This window comes from Cyprinus carpio, chromosome A12 (genome assembly GCF_018340385.1).
Source record: "Cyprinus carpio isolate SPL01 chromosome A12, ASM1834038v1, whole genome shotgun sequence".
Lineage (NCBI taxonomy): Eukaryota > Metazoa > Chordata > Actinopteri > Cypriniformes > Cyprinidae > Cyprinus > Cyprinus carpio.
In genome coordinates, this window is record NC_056583.1 from 11,492,639 (window position 1) to 11,515,866 (window position 23,228).

Genomic DNA, 23,228 nt, shown 5'->3' on the forward strand with positions numbered 1-23,228 from the left:
ACTTTAACAAACAGACATTCAAAACATCTAGGTTCGATTGAGGCTATAATTAACACTGATATCAGATTAGAAGAGACATATCTCCACACCACCACCCCAGGAATTTCTGTCTGCTCTATAAAGTACACAAAGTTTAATTTCAGAAATCAGAAATCTTACTACTCAGCCATGTCTCTGACAGTGTAATAATATTCGGATTATATTGGGCTACCCAAGCACGTAGTAGATCCATTTTAGGCAAAAGACTTCTTATGTTCAAATGAACCATTTTTAAATCTTTAGTGTTATCCACTTTATATGCAATAAAAAAATAATAGATATACATTTAAAGCTAGATAGTAAAATAAGGGTTAAACAAACAAAAAAACAAAAAAATACAGTAAAAATATTAAATTGTAGTGGCATAACAACAAAACAAATCCTCAGATATACAAACAAAACAAAGCCCCCAAAACACATACCAAAAACATTAAAAACAATAAATCTGGACCAGCAGCCCTAGCCATCCTAAACCAAGGCATGTTCATGAATGGGTTAAATTAGGTCAAAATAAACAAAAACCATTAACATTAAGTACACAGGTCAGTCTGTATCAATCATTCTTTTTCTTCCCCTTTAGACTACTTTTATAATGGAAGTTCAAGTTAATGCATTTTTTTTCACAAACATTATGAGTTTGAGATCAGTTGGCCCCCTACTATATTCATTTTTTATTCATATTTTGTTTATTTGAATAAATATTTTGTTTTTATTTTTCTGTTTTAATTATATTTATAAAGTTTTAGTAATTTTGTAGTGTGTTTTGTCATTTTTAAATCTATCTGTATATATTCTATTTCAGTTTTAGTTTGAGTTATATTAGATATTAGTACATCAAGTTAAACTAAATGAAAATGAGTTGAAATAAGTTTCAGTTTTTATTATTTTATTTCAATTAACATTTGTTTTATTTCAAGTAACAATTTTTTTGTTGTTGTTGTTTTTAATTTTTTGGAAAGGGATACTCCACCCCAAAATGAAAATTTAGTCATTAATCACTTACCCCCATGTCGTTCCAAACCCGTAAAAGCTCAGTTCATCTTCAGAACACAATTTAAGATATTTTGGTGAAAACCTTGTGGCGCAGATTACACAAAAGAGCAGCATACGGTGATATGGAGAGACACAGAGGAGACCGTTGACAAAGGAATTATTGAATGAAGTCATTATTTTTGTTTTCTTCACTTAAAAAAAGTGTTCCCGTCGCTTCATATAACCCAGATTGCACGTCTGATGGCAGATGGAGTATTCTGATGACCACTTTCAAACCTTTTATGGACCTTGACACTGCTATTTACTTGGCAGGCGATGGGACAGTCTCAAGCCTCCAGGTTTTCATCCAAAATATCTTAAATTGTGTTCCGAAGACGAAATGAGCTTTTACGGGTTTGGAACAACATGGGGGTAAGTGATTAATGACAAAATTTTCATTTTGGGGAGGAGTATCCCTTTAACTATAATAACCATTTTGTAGACTCCCTGTTGAAGATATTTAATTGGCCTAAAATATTTATCATTCTGTTTTTCTAGTTGTTTTTTCCTCTTGTCTGAGTATGTTAAGTAGCAATCAGAGTATTAGTAATACTGTGTCAAATAAATCATAATTTAAATGTCTTATTTTTTAGATATAGCATTTAAAAATGGCACAGTTTGGATTCTGTTTACTGCTTCTGTTCTTTGGACTGATTCATCACATCAAAAGCCATATTAAAAAGGAAGACCAAACTGGGGTAATGGAACGACCCAATTTCATCATTATCCTAGCCGATGATATTGGATGGGGTGACCTCTGGGTGAACCACACCAACAACTCCACACCAAAACCCTGGCTGGACTCATTAATGCTGAAGGGCAAGAGGTAGTGTTAACATTAGCCTATAATTTGTCCATGCATGACACAGTTTTGTGCTTGATTATGATTATTGAATTATAGCCACTTGTGTCTGGTAAAATTACTTGACCTTAGACTGCATTTGACAGTTGATCATGCTACCCTTCTTAATCGTCTAAGGGATGAAGTTGGTATCGGGACATGCCATTGGATTGGTTCTTTTCATACCTTTAGGATAGATCAGTAAAGGTTACGATTAAAGATTCATCCTTCCCCTCTGCACCCCTCACACGTGGGGTACCTCAGGGGTCCCTTTTGGGACCTATTTTATTTTGATTGTACATGCTATTGGTTCCTGTCATGAGGAAATATAATATTTCGTATCACTGTTATGCTGATGAAACACAGATTTACATCCCTCTTAGGTCTGATAACTCGGTCGCCGTGATTTTGCCGTGATGTCAACATCTTTTGATGATCCTGGATCAACATTATTGTCCAAAAATATAGACTTAACCCAATCCCTACCCCTAAACCTAACCCTACCCATAATTTATTCCTAAAATCAGTGGGAAATGATAAACAATTAACAAGGGTGTAGAAGAACCTAACCCTGATTGTAAGCCTAAAACAGATATTTCCTGAAAAGTTGTCCCTCATTTCTGATTGGTTGATAGGAATGTTGTTCCAGGATCAACAAGGATGTTGATCCAGGAACATGTTGTACTTGGTGAAATCACGCTCGCCCTGATAACTCTTATTCTGACCTTTTCAAATGTTTCGAAGATATCAAATGCTGGACTTCAAGAAACTTTTATACAATTAAATAAAAGCAAACCTGAGATTGTTGTATTTGGACCTCCTGTTGCTGTCTTTGATATCACTAGTAATCTAGATTTTTTTTGGTCATCAAATATTCATCCTTTTGCTTTTGCTATTTGGAGAGTTATCCATGCATTTATCTCTTCTAGATTAGAGTATTGCAATCCACTTTATATGGGTCTCAACCATTCATTATTGTATTGCTTGCAGTTGGTTCAGAATACAGCCGCGAGGTTACTGACTGGCACTAGGAGAAAGGAAAGCATTTCCCCGGTCTTAGCATCTCTTCACTGGTTACTGGTGCAGTATAGGATCCATTTAAAAATTGTATTATTAGTTTTTAAAGCATTAAATGATGTATCACCGTCATATCTGTCTGAACTTCTCAGCTACCAACAAGTCGTCAAGTCAAGTCACCTTTATTTATATAGCGCTTTTAACAATACAGATTGTGCCAAAGCAGCTTTAAAGTATTAAATAGGAACATAGTTTGTCAAAAATGCAAAATGACAATAGTAAACACTCAATTTTCAGTTAAATGCAGTTAATCATTGAATTCAGTAATGTCATCATCCAGCTCAGTTCAGTTTAAATGGTATCTGTGCAATCAAGTCGACGATATCGCTGGAAATTAAGTGTCCCCAACTAATCAAGTCAGAGGCGACAAGGAACCAAAACTCCATCAGTGACAGGATGGAGAAAAATACCTTGGGAGAAACCAGGCTCAGTTGGGGGGCTGTTCTCCTCTGGCCAGATTAATCAGCAGGTTGATCCATGCTGCAGCAAAGTTAGATTGTGCAGAGGACTCATCTGGTACCGTGGTCTTGGCGCAAGTGACCATCTAGGAGACAGGGTCTTCACTGGGGATCTGTCTTTGGGGCTCATCTAGTTGTTCTGGTCTCTGCTGAAATTCAGGGCTGTAGAGGTCGTCTCTAGGTGCTGATCCACCATCTGGGCTGGATACGGACTGGATTTGGTGGATATGGTGACCTCGGAATAAAAAAGAAACAGACTAATATTAGCGTAGATGCCATTCTCCAGCAATCTTTTCGAACTCTCAGATCCTCTGATAAACTCCTCCTACATATACCGCGCTCTCGCTTGAAGTTTAAGGGGGAACGTACTTCAATATACTAGAAACTATTTGTTTTTAAATGTGCTATTTAAAAAAAATTACCTTTTCCTTGGTGATTTGCAGATTCACAGACTTCCACTCTCCTGCCTCCACATGCTCACCATCACGTGCTACCCTCCTGACCGGCAGACATGGGCTACGCAATGGGGTCACTCATAATTTTGCAGTGGGGTCAGTCAGAGGACTGCCACTCAATGAGACAACATTTGCTCAGGTCCTGCATGATGCAGGTTATTACACAGCCATTATTGGTAAGCACAGAAATTTGAAGAACATGCAGAAAACAATTACATCCTGAAAGCAATGATCTCTACACTGTGATGTGATTGACTCCTGATTAACAAATATGCATTGTCACTATGGCAACTAATAAGCCTACAAAGCTCCACTAATTATGTCATAATATTTAAATTCCAATTATTTATTGTGCTTAAATTGATTTTAAAACAGGAAAATGGCACCTTGGACACAATGGTTCCTACAGTCCTGTTCATAGAGGTAAAATCCAGCAACTTTATATTTTAATTTTTTTAATTAGTTTTTATTTGTAGATTTTACATTCATATTAAGTTTAGTTAAATTTTTAGTAATTGTGTGTTGTGTGTTTTTGACATTATTATTATTATTGTTTTTATTAACTTTTATTTCAGTTTTAGTTTCAGCTATTTTAGTAAATCAAAAAGAGAAATGCTGCCTTGACAGAATAAGGTTTTTATAATTTATTTCACATTTATTATATTGCAAGTGATGAAAATGTTACTTAAAACAGTGAAATACAAATGTATTAATAAACAACAAATTATATTACTTCATTAAAATGTATTTGTTTATTTGTTTAATAAAAGTTTTCTTGACATTGAGTTCATTTTTTCCATATTAAATTACATTTTGATATAGAAATTGTAATTATTGTCTAACATTATGCATTTATTTGAAGCTATGTCATGAGGAAATGCTCACTTTTGTATGTTTACACTACAGGTTTTGACTATTACTTCGGTATTTGTTATAGTAACGACATGGGCAGCACTGACAAACCAGGTCTCGACCTTCCCAGCTGTCCTCCCTGTGTCCACAGTCAATATACAACAAGGTGTGTGTTGCTATCCAGGTCATCATTAAGTCAAAACACACATCAGGTGCCGTATAGTCTGAGATTTTGTGTACGTTTCATATGTTTACTGAAATATGTAAAATCTTCACTCAACAGGAAGCATGAAGAATGCTACACTGAAGTGGCATTACCTCTGTTTGAAAATGAGACAATAATTGAACAGCCCTTGGACACATGGAGCCTTAAAAACAGATATGCCTCAGCGGCAGTCAAGCAGATATTCACCACCAGGTGTGTTCACCACTTCTGTGATTATACACATATATTCTATCTGATTTAAATACCGACCTGAGCTCATTTTCATAATAATCTGCCTTTTGGCAAATTTTGTGTGTGAGTATTTCCAAATAATGCACTTTCTGTTGCATGTTTTTGTTGTTCAAAATTGTGTACTATTAATGTTATCATTACTGTTATTAAAGGTTATTAAACCTCTTGAACGTCCTGGTAAAACATATGTGAAATCAAAAGGTTTTAGGCTCAGTATTACGTGTGAAGCCAAAAACATTCTTGATTAAAAATGGATTATAAAAACAATTTTGCAACTCGCAGGGGACTTTGTTCAGTCAATATAAAGTCTCTAGTCTGTAAACAAGTTTACTGGGCAGGCGAAGTTGCAGTGCTGACCTTTGACACAGTCCAAGGATAGATCATCATCTGTTGGGCTGTGTGCAACCAAGTCTCATCTATTTGTCATTTCAGCTGTGTACTCGTACAGACAATTGAGACCTGTTACTGTTTCAAAGCTAGTATCACTGCAGTCCTCACATAAATCTCTTTAAATCAATATAATATACTGAAATTAAAATTCAATCAATTATTTTCATGTTCGGGCCAGTAATCAATGAATAGCAGATACTAATATTACAGGTCCTTCTCAAAAAATTAGCATATTGTGAAAAAGTTCATTATTTTCCATAATGTAATGATAAAAATCTTTCATATATTTTAGATTCATTGCACACCAACTGAAATATTTCAGGTCTTTTATTGTTTTAATACTGATGATTTTGGCATACAGCTCATGAAAAACCAAAATTACTATCTCAAAAAATTAGCATATTTCATCCGACCAATAAAAGAAAAGTGTTTTTAATACAAAAAAAGTCAACCTTCAAATAATTATGTTCAGTTATGCACTCAATACTTGGTCGGGAATCCTTTTGCAGAAATGACTGCTTCAATGCGGCGTGGCATGGAGGCAATCAGCCTGTGGCACTGCTGAGGTGTTATGGAGGCCCAGGATGCTTCGATAGCGGCCTTAAGCTCATCCAGAGTGTTGGGTCATGCGTCTCTCAACTTTCTCTTCACAATATCCCACAGATTCTCTATGGGGTTCAGGTCAGGAGAGTTGGCAGGCCAATTGAGCACAGTAATACCATGGTCAGTAAACCATTTACCAGTGGTTTTGGCACTGTGAGCAGATGCCAGGTCGTGCTGAAAAACGAAATCCTTATCTCCATAAAGCTTTTCAGCAGATGGAAGCATGAAGTGCTCCAAAATCTCCTGATAGCTAGCTGCACTGACCCTGCCCTTGATAATACACAGTGGACCAACACCAGCAGCTGACATGGCACCCCAGACCATCACTGACTGTGGGTACTTGACACTGGACTTCAGGCATTTTGGCATTTCCTTCTCCCCAGTCTTCCTCCAGACTCTGGCACCTTGATTTCCGAATGACATGCAAAATTTGCTTTCATCCGAAAAAAGTACTTTGGACCACTGAGCAACAGTCCAGTGCTGCTTCTCTGTAGCCCAGGTCAGGCGCTTCTGCCTCTGTTTCTGGTTCAAAAGCACACGCCTGTGCACGGTGGCTCTGGATGTTTCTACTCCAGACTCAGTCCACTGCTTCCGCAGGTCCCCCAAGGTCTGGAATCGGTCCTTCTCCACAATCTTCCTCAGGGTCCGGTCACCTCTTCTCGTTGTGCAGCGTTTTTTGCCACACTTTTTCCTTCCCACAGACTTCCCACTGAGGTGCCTTGATACAGCACTCTGGGAACAGCCTATTTGTTCAGAAATTTCTTTCTGTGTCTTACCCTCTCGCTTGAGGGTGTCAATGATGGCCTTCTGGACAGCAGTCAGGTCGGCAGTCTTACCCATGATTGCGGTTTTGAGTAATGAACCAGGCTGGGAGTTTTTAAAAGCCTCAGGAATCTTTTGCAGGTGTTTTAGAGTTAATTAGTTGATTCAGATGATTAGGTTAATAGCTCGTTTAGATAACCTTTTCATGATATGCTAATTTTTTTGAGATAGGAATTTTGGGTTTTCATGAGCTGTACAGGGGCACCACCAATATTAAAACAATAAAAGACACGAAAAACCCCATATAAACTCCAACCAACCTAAAATATATGAAAGTTAAATTTTTATCATTACATTATGGAAAATAATGAACTTTTTCACAATATGCTAATTTTTTGAGAAGGACCTGTATATGTTATTTGGTAAATAAAACACGAATAAAATGCAAACTGAAAAGACATCAACTATTAACTGATACCAATACACTACCGTTCAAAAATTTGCGGTCAGTTAAATATTTTTAAAAAGGAATTAATACTTTTATTCAACAAGGATGCATTAAACTGAGAGTAAATCAAAAGTGACAGTAAAGACAATTATATGTTACAAAAGATTTCTATTTAAAGTAAATGTTTTTTAACTTTCTTTTCATCAAAGGCTCCTGAAAAGTTGTATCACCGTTTCCACAAAAATATCAGAATGAATTCTGAAGGATCAGGTGGATGAAGACTGTAGTAATGGCTGCTGATATTTCAGCTTTGCCATCACAGGAATAAATTACATTTTAAATTATAATAAAATAGAAAACAATTATTTTCAACCTTTAATATTGCTGTCTATAACAAACATATCCTTCTGTTATTGTACAGTTTGGGTAATATCGTATGTTTTGTGTTAATGTGTCTGTGTAGCTTTTCTAAGAAGCAGCCGTTCCTACTGTATGTGGCTCTTGCTCACATGCATGTCCCACTGTTCCATAACTCCTTCCTAAATGTTACGACACAAGACCCTTTCACAGCCAGCCTCAGTGACATGGACTCTTTGGTGGGGACAATCATGCAGACGGTCAGCACTGAGCAGCTGGAAAACACATTAATATGGTTCACTGGTGAGTTATTTTACACTTATTACACTATTACAAGCTGTTTTAGTTAAAACTTTGCTTACTATTTATACAACGCATCAATTTCTGGTGACAATGGCCCATGGGAACAGAAATGCCAGTTTGCTGGGCATGTTGGGCCTTTTGTTGGAAAGTGGCAGGCAAGCAGAGGTAATGAAGAAACTTTCGTATAAAATGTTTACCTTTTATAGAAAATATTATAAGGTGTCATTTCTATAACCAGAAGATATTTAATTAATGAAGATCTAATTTTTTTTTCTGTGGTGCAGATTTCATGTTTACTTATGACTTCTCTTCAGTTGTTTTAGATAACAAACCCACTAATCGAATTATCATGTAATACTCTGTTTTCATTCTTTGGAGCAGGTGGCGGCTCAGCCAAGAGAACCACATGGGAAGGAGGTCATAGAGTTCCCACAGTGGTCGCATGGCCTAAGAAGATCAAACCCAACAGCACCAGCAGAGCCCTGCTGAGGTACTGGGAAATGACGAACATTGTGTAGCATGATTGTTTTGTTTTCACTGTATGATAACTGGCTTTAACTCCTTAGTGGTCTGGACATCTTTCCAACTATCCTTTCCCTGGCTGGTGTAAAACCACCATCAGATCGACGTTATGACGGCAATGATATAACTGACATTCTGCTCAACGACTCTGACACAGCGCATAAGGTACAGTTTGTTTGGATGACACACCACTTTATAGACCAAAAAACATTTGTGAAATTTGCTCTAACTGGCTTTCTGTAAATTCTTGTCACTGTCTTCAGAGTCTCATGCATCCAAACAGCGGAGCTGCAGGACAATTTGGTGACCTTCAAACCATCAGACTAAAACATCACAAGGCATTTTACATCACAGGTCTCTGTTTATTGAAGACTTCCACTTAAAAATAAAATGAAAAATTTAAATGTATTCAAGAATAAAGCTGTAAATAAATAATTTATCGTACTGACCAATAAATAGACTTATTTTAATTTATTGAGGACTTAATGTCCACTTAAAAATAAAATGAAAAAATCTGATTATTAATTCAAGCATAAAACTGCTGTGATGTGGGAGACACTTTTTTTTATTAAAAGTGTGGTCAGACAGGCAGGGTCAAACACCAGCAAACAGGTATAATCCAGGACAGACAAAAGGGTAATCCAATACACAAGCAAAAGGTCGGGGCAGGCAGCAAACGATCAGAAAACAAGGAACAGTTCAGGGTCAAAAACAAGGGAAGCAACGAGGACCATGGAAACTCAGAAAACCACAGGAACTGGAGGTAAACATGAGCTAAACATTCAATTCTGAACAATGTGAAAGACCAGGCTTTAAACAAGGTGAGACAGATGAGGTAACAAGACACAGGTGAATGCAATCAGTGATAATGAGTCCAGGCAAAGGATTTTGGGGAATGAAGTCTGGGTAAAAGAGGAAAGAGTCTGTAATGGAGTGCCCTCTACCGAAGCTCACAGGAACTCCAGCTAGAGATTGTGACAACTGTAAATAAATAGATATATTTTTTGAATTGACATATACATAGACTTATTTTAAACCTATTTAATTTCATATTTTTGTTCATATTTTAAACAGTTGATTTAATTCATTTAAATGTATGTTTTAATTCACACAGTTAAATGTAAAATAAATAAATAAAATTAAATAAAATAAAATAAATAAAACTAAAACATCACATTATTATTTTTATTTTAACTGAATGTTTATTGGTTTTTAACAAGAATAAAATACAAAATAACACGTATTAAAATTTACATAAATCAAAAAAAGTCACGTTTTAAAATTGGTAAACATTTTAAAGTATTTAATTAGTGTTTAAAAATATAATTAAATGTAACACCAAATAATACATTTTTTTTATTGATAAATATATAGAATAAATAAATGTAAAAGAAAATTCAATTATGTTTAAAAATGTATTAGTGAAATAAATTAAGAAATATTTTCTTATAATTAACAAATAAACAGACATTTTAAACTAATTATTTCTTGTTTAAAAATGTAATGTAACATGGAATGTGGAATCTACCTATACATATATATGAGTGCTCCCATGTATCAACTGTCCAATGGCATTTTTACTATGCTGGTATTGGTTAGCATAATGGTTCTGATGTGCTCTCTCAGTTGGATCAGTGACATGCGGTGGAAGAAGTGGACAACAGCAGTATCAGGACCCCCCTCTGATATTTGACCTCTCACAGGACGAGGCAGAGGAGACCCCTCTGAACCCTGAGAGTGATGAGTACAGATCTGTCCTGAAGGAAGTGGAGAGAGAGAGGGAGGCTCTGCTATGGGACATCGCCACAGATAAGGTATCATTGGCCGACTACACTGTAATTCCGGCTGCAGTCTCCTGCTGCCAGCCACACAACCCCACCTGCCGATGTCACAGTTTAAAATGAGGTCAGTCAGGCTCAGCCTTGAACTCAGCACTGTTTGTCAATGGGTTAGATCACATCAACATATTAAAAGCACTGTTTTTTCCTACACTGGGAAGACCATAGTTCAAATATTGAACGCAGTGTCCCAGAAAACCGCACTAGATATGTTGTTGATTTGTGATGCTAAGGCTGTGTAACAGGAAACTATAGCTTCCAAGATGTTGCAGTACATTTCAATTCTGCTTTTTCATTATGAGCTAGACCAGGGGCCAGTTGCATAAACATGGCCACTATGTTAAGACTGTGTCTTAAGAAATAGTTTAACCAACTAGCAGTTAGCCAAGAGGTAACCAGCCTTACTTTTCTGACTCAGATTGGGCCAGTCTAACTTTTTGTAACTGACTTAAAAAAAATTATAGTCAAAAAAGATGACTAATTTTTTAAATATTAGTCTAAGCAGTTTATGCAACTGGACCCAGGTGTTTTCAAACAGGGGCCTGTAAGGGGGTAATTTCAATCACTGATCTTCATATTTCTAAAGAAATCATGAGATTAATATCTGTTTTATTCCTTTGACAGCTCTATTTTTTAATATGAAAAATCAGTTTTATTCTGTTTTAAAGGGTTGTGCACCTCACATTACTGTTAAAGTGGGTATAAAAATACATTGTAACCAAATACCAAGTAGTCTTTAGTACAAAGGAAATAAAAATGATTTATAATAATTATTTAATTTTTGGGAAAAAAAACATGTTGTCTTTATAATTTTATAGGTGGCTTTATATTTTGGAAGCATATATTTTAAACAGTTAAAATACATGATTGTATGAGATGCAAATACAAATAGATGAAAATATATTTATATATCTTATGAGTTTTATATAAATGACAAAATGGGGAATAACTTTCACTTTCCCTAGTTTGATACCATGTCTCCATCTTGTGGTAATACTTCTGCCATAACTGTAACTGCATAACTTATTATTGGATTGATTAAGAAACTGACATCATTGTTTTGTTACTTACTAAATATATTAACTTATCACATGACTGATAATCACCACCCAAAAAATCTCACTCATTAATTATATTACCAGCATTCCTGACATGAATCTAAAAATGTTTCTGAAATAAAATGACAAACATTACTATATCCAATTTATGCATTTCATATAAATTTGAACATAAATATTACATTAATAACTTATTTTAAAATGCAGTTTTAGATTGAACTAAATTTCCATTGGCTGCTCCCATGTATGAACTGTCCAATGCCACTTTTAAACTTATTTGGTCAGTTAAAATACTGTTATTGTTTTGTACTGTGAATGCACTTAACGTGTTCCCTCAGGTGAATCAGTAGACACTGAGTTTCATTTCCACCTCATTCTTTATTCATTTGCTGTTAGTAAGCACACTGGTGAATCCAAACATTCATACAGTGATGAACACCTGCTCTGTTTCTTTTTTTAATTGTCTTACTGTGCTGAGTTGGGGAAATAAAAATAACAAAACCTGTGTGTGATAAGAGATCACATTATCTAAGAAAATAAAGAGGTATCCTTTCCTATTAAGCAACAAGCAATTCCCTTTTGAGTATATTTCTGTTCCCATTTGTATTACAAGCAGCCACTAAACAGAATATCACAGCAGAATATATAAGAACAGTCAACGGACACCTTACTTGACCTAGTGCAACATGGGGAAAAAGATGGGGAAAAAGATGGGGAAAATAAAATATATTATCTTTGTAAACAATGTGCACTGTAATATCTGACAAATTTGGGTTATTTTCCTTAGCTCATAAAATTTCTGTATGGAAATTAGTGTTTTGACCATAAATTAAGAAACAAGGAAATTAAAAACCAAAGACCCTGAAATAAAAAAAATAATTAAAAAAAATCTTAACAGCCATTAGCCACCTACACTAAATAAACCAATGCATTTTAATTATATTAAAAGGATCGTTCATCCCAAAATAAAAATTCTGTCATCATTTACTCACCCTCATGAAATTCATTTAAACACAAAACATGATACTTTGAAGAATCCTTCAACTGTACAATGAAATTCAATTGGGTCCACAACATTGGACAGAAAAAAACTTACATTTTTCTAAATATTGGAAAATTTTCCAAAAGTCATTCAGGTTTTGAAGAACATGAGGGTGACTAAATTGACAATTTTCAATTTGGGGTGAACTATCCCTTAAATTACCCAAAGTTCCAGTAGAGCAAACATCTGTGAGCAACATATTTTTACAGTTAGATGAAAAAAGGGAAGTGCCTTAGAAAGTGACATGTCAGTTAAAATCGGGTTTTGAAAATGCTAAAATAGATCAGCAACATGTCATGGGTTAATTGCTGTTGCTAAAATCATACAAACACAGGAATATTTTCATTAAGAATAGAGAATTTAAGAATCAAGGTGCTATAGTGATGTGCGCTGCTTTTTCTCGCCCACTACCATGGATTCATAACTATTCGTTGCATGTGCAATTTGCTCACAATCCTGAATGGCACATCAGTCAGTGCATTATCTGTTTGATCACATTGTTTGTGGGGAAAAACTACAGCCCGTCTAATCATTCAGTGTATCTTATGTAAACAGTATGAACACGCCAACATTGTTGGATCAATGAAAAAAAAAAAAAAAAAAGTGTTCCTCCCTTTATGGTTACATGCACTCACTCATTTTGAGAAAAACGTCTTGGATGATAACTGGGAAAGAGCCGAAGGGAGGACTCTTTTAAACACTGTGTCCAATCCATGACTGTACTAATTTCCAATAGGAATTAATTAGTATCTAGTTGGTGGGTAGTGATGATTATATGACTGTCCATCTCGTGACAATGCATTGTATCAATCTCTATGGTGTGTAAAACAAGTGTGTTGACATCAGCGGTATTTGCATCGTGGTTACTGACAGGCTCTGTCACGGGGGCCATTTGCGTGCTCACTGCTTCCTCAATTCCCTCAAGTATCAAAATGGCACTGCTAGGCTGAAAACATTTTGCATTGAACTTGTTCACTTCCCCGACATGCATCTCATTCTCTTCCTGAACAGCAGCATCTTCGCTGCAGTCTTCATCACTGACTCCATTCTCCTGGGTTGCATGTACCTCTGTTATACCAGCTTTATCTTGACCTTCAGTATCTGGTGTGTTCTCCTCAAAAGCATCATGGAGTGAAACATCTACAGTTGTAGCTGCGGTTTCAAGTACCTTCTCAGCACTGTCTTCCTCAACAGCACTGAGATCTTTAGTAACGTCATTATTATGGATCCTTACTCCTGGATCTTCTTCATGAAGGACCTTGTCAGGGGCTTGTCTCACATCGCTGTCCTGTTCAAGTCCAACATCTTGACTTCCCTTCTTCACTTCACTGAAATCATCAAGAATCTTTTTCTCGATGACTCCGTCTACTGAGGTAACGTCTACTGCATTTTCGACAACAGTTGTTTCTTGATCAAGATCTTCTTCATTGCATGCATCTCCTAGCTGAATCTTGTCTTCAGTGAGTCCATCTATCTGTGGAGCAAGATAGCCACAATCATCATTTTGTAGATCTTTGGCATCTCTATCAAGCCTTTGCGTTTCTTTTGATCCAGTGTGTCCATCCTCTTCCTCAGTTTCAACAGAAACAACACGTTTCGGGTGGACTTCAACTACTAATGTAATGTAACTCTCTCCCTCTTGAGGCAGCTGCTCATGGCCAATTCCCTGCTTCAGGTCAAGTGCAGTCTGTTCTGCATCATTCGGTCTCGACTTGGAGTTTGAAACAACTGTAAGTTCACTTAAGGGTCCGCTGGATGTGGCTCCTGGATTTTGTAATGAAGGGAGGTGAGGAGCAGGGCTGTAAAGAGATGTATATCATTAGGAGGAGGTAATATTAATGTTACATTATCATGTGCTTTATGTCATTGCGATTGGTTTTTACCTCTCTACGGATTCATATGGAACAGGGGTAGGCCATAATTCTTGGGCCCCGCCCCCTTCCTCCTGCACCCAGCCACGGTTAGAGGAAGCATAGGTCAGAATGGCTTCTGTCACAGTGTAAGGGGTGTGACCCTGCACACAGTCCTCAATGTGCTTGACAGGAAGCTGAGTCTGCAGGAAAAGATGGAGCTGGCTATCTGAGAGACATACCGTCATGTGCACCACTCTGTACAGGAAGACGAAAGCTTTTTATTTCAAGAAAATTGGGTGTTAAAATGAACATTTCTGTACTATTTTACATGCTATTTCTAATTCTCCCATTTTTTAAATGTTTTGGAAGAAGAAAGCACCAGAAGATTTTAAATAAAACACTAGAACTGACTTGTCCAAGAAGCTCTGAAGACCTTTTCTCCTCCTTTCAATGAATTCATCATTAATAAATGAGAAGAAAGACTTTTTGGGCAGATCAGGAACAGGCCTGTGGGAAATACAACAATGTGTTTAACTCTAAAGATACACAAAAAGATGGAATATATATATAAAAAGTCCCTACTGCATGGCAAATTGATACTATTGCTTCAGGTATAGTATGCAATTTTGCAACTAATGCAATTTGTCTGACTGTGGATTTGTGGTGTCCAAACACTTTAGAGATGGTTTTGTAACCTTTTCCAACCTGATGAGCAACAACAACTCTTTTTCTGAGATTCTCAGAGACCTCCTTTGTTCATGTCATGATTCACTTCCACAAACATGATCAGACTTTGATAGATTCCTGTTCTTCAAATAAAACAGGGCAGGCACTGACACCTGATAGTCATCCCACTGATTGAAAACACCTGATTTCTACTTCAAATTAACTGCTAATCCTAGAGATTCAAATACTTTTGCCACTCACAGATGTTATATTGGATCATTTTCCAAAATAAACTAATGACAAAGTATATATTTTTGTCTAATTTGTTTGATTGGATTCTCTGTCAACTTTCAGAATTTGTGTGAAAATCTGATGATCTTTTGGGGCATATTTATGCAGAGATATAGAAGATTCTGAAGGGCTCACAAACATTCAAGCATATATATATATATATATATATATATATATATATATATATATATATTGGCCTGATATATACATGCAGCTATAAAGTTATTGGTTTGTGCAAAGGAACTTACACCAAACCAGCATTCTTTTGCAGTTTTTTCTTCAACCACACAAACTCACTGTATCGCCGCCTCACACAGGATGTTTTGGCAGTGAATGCTTTGCTGTTTGTCTGGTGACAGAAACCAAGTGACCAAATTCAGATCAGAGAATACCAGGGCAGACAAAAACATGCGTTGAACAACATTAGAATAAAAACATATATACTAGCGAAAGACTGATATATCTGCCAGTATTAAGATGGTGTTATAAGAGGGTGCATTATGTACAATATATCAGACACAGCCCACCCTGCCCTCTAGATATCAATATACACAAACTATGTTCATTGAAAACCATGTTCAAATAAAGCAATGAAATAGATAGAAAATAGAAAAATGAAATGAGGACATGGCTGTGATTTAATCAACACCAATACTGTAACCAATACAGGACTACAGACAGTTGTAAATTTAAAAATTGGAGGGAAAAATTAAATGGCTTATAAATTCATCTTAACATTTAAATATGTTTTCTTATACAAAGAAGTATTAAAAAAGCTTTTGGAACTTGGAGAGAGTCACATTATTAGATTGTAATCTTGTAATATAATAAGTCCTTGAGGCAAAAATACTCACATGAAGGAAAATTCTGAAGTCCACATATGAGATCCACGACCCTTGGTTTTGAACGCGAGGATCCTGAACTCTCACAGCAATGAATTCCTTTAAAAGAAAGTCAGAGAAACATTTTCAAGACCAAAGTATAAAAATATCAAACATTTATGGCATTTTATACCTTTAAAAAAGCAGCCCCGTGGTCCATTGTTATCAACAGCATTAACCTCTTGTGTCAAATCAGCTGGTTTGTAATCTGCTATGTCTCAATGTCTGTATGACTTAAACCCATAAGATCTCATTGCTTTAGTGCAATATTCAGATCTGTCATTGCACATCACACAGACACAGTGGATAGAATAAGAAAGAGATCTTACATCCTCCTCTTGACTTTTGATCATCCTACCAGAGGTAACACGGCACAGTGGACATCTGTGGAAAAACGGTCACTGCAACATGAGTCATCAACCACAACAACAAAACATCCCTGATCATGCATGGTTTGCTAGTTTTTTTTTTTTTTTTTTTTTTTTTTTAAACTTGCATGATTTTGTCTTTTCTGTCTTTGTTTTTCCATAACTTGAGGAAAGGAGATATTTTTACAAATCCATAAAGGGAGAAATCAAAAGATACCTCAGACCTGGTACTGTCTACTCTCCAAAACATCACTAATTGTTGATTTGAGTATCTAAGGGACAAACATCTCCTGACTTGCTCTTTTAACTCTTGTGTTGAATCATCTGCCCTTCCTCTTCCTCTAAACAGGCATTAATCATGATGATTATCTGTCAGTTCTGTGGTCAATAATATGATTCACCCGTGATTGCTGAGTAAATGCATTGAAACTGAACAAGTTACTTAAAGCAAACCTGTGTAGAGGAATACTTTGGCATTAGTGTAGTGGGTTTTAATTCGATAACCTGTTGTCTGTTATCTGTCACAGCACTTGTTACTCTAGAGAATAGCTAGAAGATAGATACTTACTGTAATAGTGCTGTATTTCCAGGTTGTATTTCAGGTTAGCGCAAGTTAATGCGCTCACGCGAACGTCAAAATATAGTAAAATTCGTACCTTCATCCCATCCGTCCATAATAAAATGTGTTTTTTCTTGAAGTCACTAAGTCATACAGATAAAACCGATTAGAATGATTAAAAACACGTCAAAACATTATTGAGAGTATGCGAGTAACGTGATCGGTTTCGTTTTTCTTCAGCTGTAAATATATAAACAAGCTGAGGTGAGATACTGCCATCTAGGGTACGGGTCGAAGTTAGTCTGCTTATGAGTTATGCTTATGATGCTAAAACAAGCAAGTACAGTAGGGTCACTAGGTTTTGAGACACAGCTTGTATGTAGGCTACTGTTTATCTTTTCCCTGTAACGAAAATGTATTCTTTGTAGAGTACAATAAAAGCAAGATACTTCAGGTGAATGGTAAACATTTTAACTAATAAATATCCTTTCCCATGTTAATCAAAGGACAATAAGGCAGTTGTTTTGTACTACAATATTTCTGAAATGTTATGTTTAGATATGCAAATGAGATATTAGCTGCAGTAATTAAATATGTACTATTTTGCAATTATTTCCTGAAATCTGGGGCCAGTTGTTTAAACTTAGCCTCTGTTAAGAACTAGTCTGACCAACTTGCAGTTAGCCAAGGGATAATCAATCATTTTCTTTTGATTCAACTTTCTGTGTAACCAACTTAAACAAAGTTATGACCAGTCTTAAAGAAGAAAAAAAAAAAGAATTGGATGACTTGTAAGACTAGTTTAAGTATTTTACAACTGAACACTGAATAAAGGTTCAAAATCCTTGTTTCATTTTATTGCAATATTAAAGGTTTTACAGAGGGTATTTTGGATATTTCTTTTTATTACTGCATAGATCAGAAAAAAACTGTCAATAGCTTAAAAAAATATTTTGTAAATCTGGCAAATGATACAGTAGCCTAACAAACACCCACAGTATATAAAACCTAAAAGGGATACTCCACCCCAAAATGAAAATTTGCCATCAGATCTGCAATCTGGGTTATATGAAGCGACGGGAACACTTTTTGTAAGCGAAGAAAACTAAAATAACGACTTTATTTTATAAAATACTATACTTTATAAAATAACGACAATTCCTTTGTCAACAGTCTCCTCTGTGTCTCTTCATATCACTGTATGCTGAGTATGCTCTTCTGTGTCATCCGTGCCACAAGGATGCACTGTTTTCTTTCAAATCAAAGCTAAATACACGTAGAAACAGCACATCGGATGACACAAAACAGCATACACAGCATACGGTGATATGGAGAGACACAGAGGACGACTACTTTCATACCTTTTATGGAGCTTGACAGTATTATTTACTTGGCAGTCTATGGGACAGCCACAGAACTTCCGGTTTTCATCCAAAATATCTTAAATTGTGTTCCGAAGGCGAACAAAGCTTTTACGGGTTTGGAACAACATGGGGGTAAGTGATTAATGACAAAATTTTCATTTTGGGGTGGAGTATCCCTTTAAGAATATAGAAGAGAATAAAACTGGAATGTTTGGCGTAACTGCTACTTACGTGGAGATATCTGGCTCAGTGCATGAGAAAAAACTAATTTAAAACAGCTTTTAAAGATATGTATTGTAATTGAAATCTAGAGACACTAATAGATAAAGTGTAATAAAATGTTAATTGACTGTGTATTAGGGATGTTTTCTTTCCACAAGTCTGAAAGAAGACAAGTTAAGGAAGCAAAATCTCAAAATTGACCAGTGCTTGTGTAAACAATGTTTAGTCTTGCAAAAGACTTGCATAAAATGCTTATTTTGACTGCAAGGTTCAGAAATATATAATGGTTCTGGTATTATACTACCAATATCTTGCCACTGGTGCTGTTTTCAGTCGTGAAATAGTGTCTGATGTCAGTAATGATGAAGGTGGTGTCTTGAGTGTAAGAACTTTATCCTCTGTAATCTTCTTTAGCTTCTGTTGCATGCAGGTGGGGATGTCATATGGAGCTGCAGAGACAGACAGAGACGATGAGACTTCGGCTTCATTTGATCGCTGATTTGAGTGTGTATTCTGGCTGGTGAGTTTATGACAATAATAACAAAGTGGATTATCTGTATACTACCAAATTTTGATATTTGTTCTTTACCAACAAAAGAAATGGAGGACGCAGAAGTCCGACAACAGAAGCTGGACAATCAGGTATCTCAGAAATTAGTGTCTTTTGATTAGTCATTTACTTATACTTTTGTGTTACCTATTTTATCAATAATATGTAGTTTTTTAACCTTTGACATTTTTGTCATGCTTAAAAACATCCTATAGATTTTCTACTCCATTATGTTTTGATGATATCTATCTATACTTATGGCATTACTGGGTAGTTAACATTTAGTGTGTGTATATATATATATATATATATATATATATATATATATATATATATATATCTCTGATGTTTAACATCACTTTATATCATGTCAACTCTCATAGCGTTCGCTTTTAATCAAGAAACAACAAAGAAGAAGGGCAGATTCCCGGATGATCACAGCTAATCATGACATCCGTCCCAAGACACGCAAACAGAAAGCTGAGTCTGACGATACAGCTTTATTGATAAGCCAATCTCAGAGCAACATTGCTCTCAGTGGTTCGTAAACACTTACTCTATAGAAACCAGAGCCTTAATGTTAACATGTAATTGTTGTTTTTTAGAGTTTTACAGAAAATAACAACCTGCCTATTTATTATCAGACATGCAACCTGAGGAGATTTATGAAAACACGGTGGAAGAGATTTGTTTAGGAGAACTGACCATTTCGTCCAGGACAGAAGAGGCTTCGGAAGAGGTAGCTGATTCTGTTCCGGTCATCACTAAGAAAATCGATCTAGAGACCAGCCCGCAACACAGCACTAAATGCACTTTAGACACGGAAGGAGAAAAGAAAACTAAGAAGAAGGGTGTGAAAAAAGGGCAAACAAAATGTAAGTGTTTTTTCCCATTTTCAGTTGTAACTTTTGTATCTGCCTTAGTGTGATGCGCCTTTACATTTTGTTGCACTGCATATTTTAGTACTTGAGGCCAAACCTGCTTTAGAAGATGAGGAAAACGAAGGGCAAGAGAAAAAAACAGTGAAGAAGAAGGAAAAGACAAAGGAATCTAAGGAGAAAGTGAGGACAGAAGAGCAGTCTTGTAAGTGCACCGGAGATGTGTCTCCATTGTTAAACATGATACAAGTTAAAGGCCATTTCCTGTAGCACAGCCCAGTGCCTCATCCATAAATAGGAAATAACCTGACATTGGCATTGTTAATATTCCAACTCATGGTATTTTCCAGCAATTCAGACTGATTCAGTTGTGGAAATCAATATTAATGAAGAGAAAAAACCTGCATCAGAGAGTGAAGATGAGAGAAAAGACTGGACAAAGAGCCCCATCCCTCCAACACCAAAGAAAAAACAACAACCGAAACCAAGTATAAAAATCTCATTATATAAAAATGATATATATATATATATATATATATCTCCGTATTAACCTTTTTTGTTTCGTTTGATGTGGCCTGATTGTTATTATTAGTTTTCTGTTTTTGTAGTGAGATGTCACCTCAGTGACAGTGAGGAAGAAAAAGAGGACGAAGAGGAGGAGGACAAGAAGAGGGAAGCTAAAAAAACACCAAAGAAGTCTAAAAAAGGAGCAAAAAATAATGACAATATTGCTTCTTTAAACTCCAACTTTAAAGAGCCTTCCTCTGACAGTGATTCTTTGGACATGGGAAAAGTAAGACATAGTCTAAATTCATTCATATAGTGTTGTACGTGTGTGTGTGTGTGTGTGTGTGTGTGTGTGTGTGTGTGTGTGTGTGTGTGTGTGTATAATTTTAGTATCATTGATATACTATTATACTTTTTGTTAATATTTTTAATTAGATTTTATTTAGATATTTTACTTTTCCATTTTTTTAAGTTTATATAGATTTAGTTATTTTAGTGCTTAAATAATTTTTATTTTTTATTTTATTAAATCATTTTATTTTATTTTAAGTTGATATTTTATTTCAAGCATTGAAAATTACATTTTAATGGTTTTTGTTTAATGAATACAATAACCCTGATATTCTTTGTTTTATCTTTCTTGTTCAGTCCTCTCCGATGTGTTTGGAGGATCTGGAACAGTTTGCCATGCGTCCTGCTCCAAGAGATGTGACTATTCAGTGCAGGATCACCAGAGACAGGAGGGGAGTGGAGAAAGGCATCTTTCCCACATATTACCTCCACATGGAAAAGGAGGATGGGAAAAGGGTTAGCAGAAGTGTGAATAAAGTAAAATATACAAAATAATGTCTTTTTTCATTGCTTAACATTGTTCTCTTGTCCAATGTTTCGGATGGGCAGGTCTTTCTGATGGCTGGAAGAAAAAGAAAGAAGTGCAAAACTTCAAATTATTTGATATCAATCGATCCCACCGATTTATCCAGAGATACTGACAGCTACATAGGCAAACTAAGGTCAGTAAAATTAAAGTGTGTATCACAAATATTGTTTGCAATTCTGCCCCTGCTAAAATATAGAAATTGTATCCTCAGATCAAATGTCTTGGGGACTAAATTCACTGTGTATGATAATGGCGAGAATCCAGAAAGGAAACCATTCATTAAAGAAACGGATACACTGCGACAAGAGCTAGCAGCAATATGTTATGTAAGATGCTAACTGTGTGCTTATTTTTTTAAGATGTCTACAGTATATATATTTTTAAACCTTCTTTTTTCTTTACTGTCACGCAGGAGAAAAATGTTTTGGGTTTCAAAGGACCTAGAAAAATGAGAGTTATTATTCCTGGTATGCATGAGAATGATGAGAGAGTTGTCATTCAGCCAAAAAGTGTGAGTATTATGTTTTGGATTCTTGTTAATCAGTTTTTTTTAATCAATTGCAATATTAGGTTTCTTCTTTTTGATATACACTACCATTTAAAAATTTGGGGTCTGAAAGATTTTTTATGTTTTATGCTCAGCATGAATGATAATACTGTGAAATTTTATTACAATCTTAAATAACTGTTTTTTTGTTTGTTTGTTGTATTGTTCTTTATGTCTTAGAAATATTTGTCACACTTCACTCAGATGAAGAAAGTAAAATACATTATTTCTCTTTCTAAGTAATTATGTGTTTGGTTCAGTGATCGAATCCGCTGTTTTATTATATATGCATATATAATGAAAATGAAATCTCTTTTGCATGTCCCAGGAGCTGGAGTCTCTGCTCACCCGATATGAGAATGGTAACAAAGAGAATCTTGTCACCCTTGTAAATAAATCACCCAGCTGGAATGAGCAAACGCAGTCGTACGTGCTCAATTTCCATGGCCGAGTTACTCAGGCATCTGTGAAAAACTTTCAGATTGTCCATCCAGATAATGGTGAGTGAGAGGTTATCCTTCTTTTACTCATTTTGCATCTCTGTCTTTGTGTTTGTAATTGCTATATCATATAATATATGAAAAATATTACAATACCTAATTCTAATAATGTCAATGATTATCTCTCTCCAGAGGACTACATAGTGATGCAGTTCGGGCGGGTAGCAGAAGATGTGTTTTCCATGGACTACAGCTTTCCCATGTGTGCTCTGCAGGCATTTGCCATCACTCTGTCTTCCTTCGATGGCAAACTGGCCTGTGAATGAGCTTCATTCATCTGTATTTCCTGTTCTTTGAAAAAGGGAAACTTTGCATTCATTTTAGATTCGAAATATTCTTGCAGTCATAAATGAATGAACTTTACAATGTACAGTGGATAATTTATCCATTTTACTAAATATTAATCTATAATTAGACATACAATGTATGAATTTCTTACATATTTTTTGTCTCTTTAATCGCTAAATATAATTGTTTGTTTTCCAAGTCTAAGCAAATATTTTCCTTTGTTTACATGAAAAAAGAAAGCTATTGGTCTTATACAGTTACTCTTAATAAAGTTACATTCACCAACTTACAGACCTTCATTATTCTTTTTGGGGATATTTGAGATCCGTGTGGAATATTA

At 35.6% G+C, this 23,228-nt stretch overlaps 3 protein-coding genes across 12 annotated transcripts; 2 read left to right on the top strand and 1 right to left on the bottom strand.

Moving 5' to 3' along the window:
• Positions 1-1,666: 1,666 nt before the first annotated feature.
• LOC109109560 (arylsulfatase G-like) lies at positions 1,667-11,613 on the top strand. Of its 2 annotated transcripts, none has more exons than XM_042767548.1 (11): positions 1,667-1,897; positions 3,891-4,078; positions 4,278-4,325; positions 4,809-4,920; positions 5,038-5,172; positions 7,878-8,074; positions 8,159-8,239; positions 8,456-8,564; positions 8,641-8,761; positions 8,860-8,950; positions 10,223-11,613. In XM_042767548.1, the coding sequence occupies exons 1-11, from the start codon at positions 1,680-1,682 to the stop codon at positions 10,498-10,500; spliced, it is 1,578 nt and encodes a 525-aa protein (XP_042623482.1). In that variant the 5' UTR covers positions 1,667-1,679; the 3' UTR covers positions 10,501-11,613. The 2 variants fall into 2 exon arrangements, with proteins under 2 accessions (XP_042623482.1, XP_042623483.1); XM_042767549.1 differs by having other exon boundaries at positions 10,300-10,467.
• Positions 10,375-23,173, top strand: LOC109110352 (tubby protein homolog). 2 transcript variants are annotated; one of them, XM_042767547.1, is made up of 14 exons: positions 10,375-10,410; positions 19,169-19,258; positions 19,337-19,380; positions 19,672-19,828; positions 19,933-20,163; positions 20,252-20,371; positions 20,517-20,654; positions 20,775-20,959; positions 21,322-21,480; positions 21,574-21,686; positions 21,765-21,879; positions 21,966-22,064; positions 22,429-22,600; positions 22,733-23,173. In XM_042767547.1, exons 3-14 carry the CDS (start codon positions 19,339-19,341, stop codon positions 22,864-22,866), a joined length of 1,665 nt encoding a protein of 554 aa, XP_042623481.1. In that variant the 5' UTR covers positions 10,375-10,410; positions 19,169-19,258; positions 19,337-19,338; the 3' UTR covers positions 22,867-23,173. The 2 variants fall into 2 exon arrangements, with proteins under 2 accessions (XP_042623481.1, XP_042623480.1); XM_042767546.1 differs by lacking the exon at positions 10,375-10,410 and having other exon boundaries at positions 18,845-19,258.
• On the bottom strand, positions 11,851-17,407 carry LOC109098610. Of its 8 annotated transcripts, XM_042767541.1 has the most exons (8): positions 17,162-17,407; positions 16,722-16,756; positions 16,555-16,609; positions 16,199-16,285; positions 15,593-15,693; positions 14,799-14,894; positions 14,418-14,642; positions 11,851-14,333 (listed from the first exon to the last, which is right to left on the bottom strand). In XM_042767541.1, exons 3-8 carry the CDS (start codon positions 16,576-16,578, stop codon positions 13,274-13,276), a joined length of 1,593 nt encoding a protein of 530 aa, XP_042623475.1. In that variant the 5' UTR covers positions 16,579-16,609; positions 16,722-16,756; positions 17,162-17,407; the 3' UTR covers positions 11,851-13,273. The 8 variants fall into 8 exon arrangements, with proteins under 8 accessions (XP_042623475.1, XP_042623473.1, XP_042623472.1 ...); XM_042767539.1 differs by lacking the exon at positions 16,722-16,756 and having other exon boundaries at positions 16,359-16,609; XM_042767538.1 differs by having other exon boundaries at positions 16,722-17,407.
• Positions 23,174-23,228: the final 55 nt, after the last annotated feature.

Excerpts from the sequence above, each read along its gene's own strand:
- LOC109109560 (XM_042767548.1), top strand. The coding sequence starts at position 1,680 with ATGGCACAGTTTGGATTCTGTTTACTGCTTCTGTTCTTTGGACTGATT. Across the intron at positions 4,921-5,037 it reads CACAGTCAATATACAACAAG|GAAGCATGAAGAATGCTACA; the intron begins GTGTGTGTTGCT and ends TTCACTCAACAG. Across the intron at positions 8,951-10,222 it reads CAAGGCATTTTACATCACAG|TTGGATCAGTGACATGCGGT; the intron begins GTCTCTGTTTAT and ends GTGCTCTCTCAG.
- LOC109098610 (XM_042767538.1), bottom strand. The coding sequence starts at position 16,843 with ATGTTTTGGAGAGTAGACAGTACCAGGTCTGAGGTATCTTTTGATTTC. Across the intron at positions 15,694-16,198 it reads ACTTCAGAATTTTCCTTCAT|ACAAACAGCAAAGCATTCAC; the intron begins GTGAGTATTTTT and ends TTCTGTCACCAG. Across the intron at positions 14,895-15,592 it reads CAAAAGAATGCTGGTTTGGT|GCCTGTTCCTGATCTGCCCA; the intron begins GTAAGTTCCTTT and ends TATTTCCCACAG.
- LOC109110352 (XM_042767547.1), top strand. The coding sequence starts at position 19,339 with ATGGAGGACGCAGAAGTCCGACAACAGAAGCTGGACAATCAG. Across the intron at positions 20,960-21,321 it reads ATTCTTTGGACATGGGAAAA|TCCTCTCCGATGTGTTTGGA; the intron begins GTAAGACATAGT and ends TTTCTTGTTCAG. Across the intron at positions 21,481-21,573 it reads AAAAGGAGGATGGGAAAAGG|GTCTTTCTGATGGCTGGAAG; the intron begins GTTAGCAGAAGT and ends TCGGATGGGCAG.